The sequence below is a fragment of the Etheostoma cragini genome, chromosome 11 (genome assembly GCF_013103735.1).
Source record: "Etheostoma cragini isolate CJK2018 chromosome 11, CSU_Ecrag_1.0, whole genome shotgun sequence".
NCBI lineage: Eukaryota > Metazoa > Chordata > Actinopteri > Perciformes > Percidae > Etheostoma > Etheostoma cragini.
The window spans coordinates 838764-843094 of record NC_048417.1 but is presented as its reverse complement, the minus strand read 5'-3'; the positions used below and the strand labels follow the sequence as shown (position 1 = coordinate 843094).

The following is a 4331-nucleotide window of genomic DNA, read 5'->3' as shown; positions in this document are numbered from 1 at the left end:
AGCAGGTCTAGACCTCTCTATAATCTACAGATAGAGCAGGTCTAGACCTCTCTATAATCTACAGATAGAGCAGGTCTATACCGCTCCATGTGTGCGTCATTAAATGTGCATTGTGGTAAAGACATGTGGGGTGACACGCAGCAAAGGACCGCAGGCCGGACTCAAACCCGGACCGCTGCAAAGGACTCGGCCTACATGGGGCCCACGCTCTTACGGGGGGGCTAGAAGTCGCCCTACACTCGGCCTCTTCTTAGATGAAGTCTTACAATAGAGAATTAAAAAAAAGCCTTTTCAAATACTAATGTTTGGATTGACAGATGATTTTAATAATTCTTTTGGTGTGACTTATAATTCTACACATTTGAACATTATTACACACAAATAACAAGACATGGATGCATAAGGACACTTGTGTCAACTTATACAAACAGAAACAATGAAATAAAGAACCTAAAATTAAGAAGAGAATAAAGAGATGACTCTAATTCTGGCATTGTATTACTGGAAATACCAATGTTACGCAACATTAATCAGAAGGATTAACTACAAAAGTGAGCAAAAAATCCAGAAAACGAATGAAACTACAATTTTTACAAAACAAGAAAATTCATTCATTATAAAAGTAAAATTCCTTTGTTACAACCACAACAATGTATTACTTAATCAAAAATCTAACTGCAACAGGGAGAAAGTTTTCTCCAGTGTTGCCAAGTCCGCTTATCATAAGCGACTCTGGGCTTGTTTTTATGTAAAGTCGCTTACATTCATAGTTGCAGGTCGCGGTTTTTTTGGTCTTCTTACTAAAGTGTAGTGTCTTATTTGGGCTTGTTCCCAGCTCCATGATAAGTTGTCAAGCAGATATTTTCTATATGTTATTTAAATGTAGGAGTGTGTCTTGCCTGATCCCTCGGTCCCGCCCCTTTCCCCATACACACTGGAGACAGCGGAGTTCTTCTTTCCCCACCCACTTCCTGCTTCTTATTGGCTCTGACACAAAAGGCAACGAGTCCCAGCCAATCAGGGGCAGAGCAGCGCGGTCTGTTGTTTTTCTGATTAGGAAAATGCGCGAGTAGCGAGTGATGGTGACTGGACTGGAGGAGAGGTTTTGGAGGAATAAATGCCCGGGATAAAGTGTGTGAAATACGGGAAGCAATATAACAAAGATAGAAAGAGAAAGAGAAAGAGAAAGAAGGAAAAGAATGAGTTCAACCTGTCATGGGGAACAACTCAAGATCATACTGTTAAAAGATGGTTTAGCTCCCTCTTGTGGTCATTGTGCTGAAGCTCGGGGGGAGAAAATAAACAAACTATTGTGTTGACAGTTTACCAATCCGTCCCCATGGATTTAAATTGACAACCCGTCCCATGGATTGTGAAACCATGCACACAGTTTATTTCATTTTTCTCTTCCAGGATCTTAGGGGGGCTCCATAGAAAAAGTTGCTTGTTTTGGGCTCGTTTTCACAGGTCTGGTTATTTGTTTTGCGAGATCTGGCAACACTGGTTGTCTCCTCTGCATCTGATCACCTGTCCTCACACTGTGGAACTTACAAAGAATATAAATGTTACACAATTTGGCTTTAAGCACATAGTTAATCACTATGCTAATTACAAAATAGTCAAAACCCTGATAACTATCAGCACAACAGAAAATCATTCATCAAAGGAAAAGAAGAAAAATCCACCATAACACAATAAGTACATTTCACAAATCTAACGTTCAGTTCAGACCAAAGATAGAGGACGAGATGTCTCTTACGTCCTAAAACCAGCCTCTGGAGACTCCACCAGCTGACTGAGAAATCCATCATTACACAATAAGTAGGCTAATTTCCTCAAGTCCAAAAACAACCAGTTGTTATGAAATGAGATGAAATGTGTGTGAAACCAGCTTCTGGTTTTTATGTGGTCCTGTGTGTGCGAGCTACACACGCGAGTGTGAGTCCTTCATTGTATTTCTTTAATCCCAGACACCAACACATCATCACCATAGTAACAGATTTTGGTCCCCAAACCTGGATCTACAAACTGCAGGGGGCTCGGAGCTTTCTGGAATCTCATGATAAAATCATAATGAATTTAGAAGACATCTGATTGGGATTAATCACATGATTGTCTATAGTTTTCAACATGTTTAATCTGTTCTAAATGTACTTTAAAGGGATGTTTTTAAGTTTTTAAAGCTCAAGTGGTGGTTTTGACTTAACGTAACCCAGTGATAACCCAGATCACATCAACAGTGCATGCAGATACCTTTAGTCTTGAGGAGAGAACCATCTGGAAGGGCTGTGTAACTCAACTTGACTTTCAAAAGACTCTTTTCTTCATCCCAGTTACGACTTGCTGGACCAGCCAGAAGAAATAGAGATGGCGGCGTGGGAAGGTTTGGCCCGGGTGGATGCCAAGACTCAGCGGTAGCTGTTTAAGGTTTTTGACAACTCTTCCCGGTTATTCCTTAAAAGGAAACTACCGTTCTTTACAGATTCTTTCTAGGATAAGTGCTTTTTCTTTGGCAGTCTTTTAAACCTGTTTTGAGGTTAGGAGGGTTGATACTGGACCAATGTCAGAGATTGTTGTTCCCATAGTTCACTTAGACTCAGCAACACAGGAACAGATGGTCCAGGTTGAAAGAAACAATAGTTACCCATTAGTTGTGCATGTGAATAGCAAAGCTCTGTACACATAGTGGGAATACCAGGGGGTTTCAGTGGAAATAAAACAAATATAAGAATGAGTTGGAAGCTTTTCTAAATCAAGGTGTTCTGTAGAATATGTATCCCAATTCTGGTGGTTCTTGGTCCATCCTAAGGACCCCTACTGGGTCCCTAACAACAGGGTCTAGACATTTGGGAAGAATAAGACTTGTCAGTAAAATGTATTAAAATTCCTATTTGCTCATAGATTGGCCCCAGAGACCCCAGACTTTGTACCCAGCATATGCCATTCACAATAAATTGAAGTTTTGTAAGGGTAAATAAATGGAATTATTCCCAGTGGGGATAAAAAGGAGCATAAAGGCTAAACCTCCATGAGGTCCTCGGAGGTGCTACTCTGCTCCCTGAGCTCCTTCCTCTTCAGTCAGCCCTACTTCCGCTGCAGGGACACCAAGGTTATAATAATCTGGCTCAATCTTCTTCTGTCTGCACGGCAGCGGCCCCCTGCTGGCCTGGAGAGACATGACAGAACACAGACATGACTTCCTGCATCACTCCTCTCTTCATTGGTTGAGACAACAAAGAGAGAGAGAGAGAAAAGGTCCGTACCCTACAGTAGAAGTAAAGAACAATGTTCTCCACCAGCAGAGACAGCAGCAGGACGGACGCTCTGATGATTAAAGGCCTCGGATCTGATGGAAAAGTAAACACATCACACAACACCATGAGTCCAGCAGCTCCCATTAAACACAAACTGACCTGAAATCTAAGATCCCTTCAACATGGACACTTATCTCTCACACTTAGTATGCTTCATATTGACTTTATATCATAACATGGTCAGAGCTCTGTGATTGGTCATATCAGAAAGTGATTCTCCTTGTAAAACACTTTGCTCAGTTCTCAGAGAACCTGAGATATCCTCGTAACCACACATGTTCTGTCCTTCAGTTAATTGGGAGCTGATTGGTATGAGTCTGGTTCCTATCTGACAAGTAGAACACGCTGACAGACGTCACAGAGAAACAATATGTTGTCAGCTGATCATTTTCACTCAGTTTGGACCAATCATCTTCTCCAATCCTGTGAACAGCTTACCCATGATGCAGAGAGAGAGCACCCGGCTCTCAGAGGAGAAGTTATGAGAGAAAACATCGAGCTGATAAACACAGCTGTAGTTTCCTTGGTGGGCGTGTTCTGCAGCAGGAAACAGGAAGTGGGCAGAGTGATTGACAGCTGGATGTGTGGTGTTGTGTGCTGAGTCGGAGGAGGTGAAGCTGAGCTGGAAGGAGCCTCCTGGGTACTGTTGCTGGATGGAGCAATTGATGGTGAAGGTTGAGCCCCAGAACACCTGGAACCCATTCTTCTGGTCTTCCTCGGAGACCCCGACCATGAAGGAGGACACAGAGATGTTGGGCTGAAGGAGCAGGTCTGGAAACACAGAAACAAACAGACAGACAGACAGACAGACAGGTTAGAGAGACAGTTTGAAGCTTCCAGAAACAAGTCTACTTCTCTACTCTCTGTCCTGGATAACTGTCCAGTTCACGCCAGTATATCATGGAGGTCAACGGGAGAACACGGCAGTATATCAATGTTCAGTGTTAGAGCGGTTTCCTGCCAATCGGGAGTATACATCATATATATATATATATATATATATATATATATATATAT

At 42.3% G+C, this 4331-nt stretch overlaps 1 protein-coding gene across 1 annotated transcript in view; it reads right to left on the bottom strand.

Moving 5' to 3' along the window:
- Positions 1 to 2552: 2552 nt before the first annotated feature.
- Positions 2553 to 4331, bottom strand: part of LOC117953078 — a 2416-nt gene continuing 637 nt past the window's right edge. Inside the window, exons 3-5 of the mRNA XM_034885794.1 lie at positions 3753 to 4085; positions 3264 to 3346; positions 2553 to 3166 (exon numbers count right to left, since the gene is read on the bottom strand). Of these exons, the coding sequence (XP_034741685.1) occupies positions 3047 to 3166; positions 3264 to 3346; positions 3753 to 4085 (536 nt within the window). The 3' untranslated portion in view covers positions 2553 to 3046. The remainder of the gene's footprint in view (positions 3167 to 3263; positions 3347 to 3752; positions 4086 to 4331) is intronic.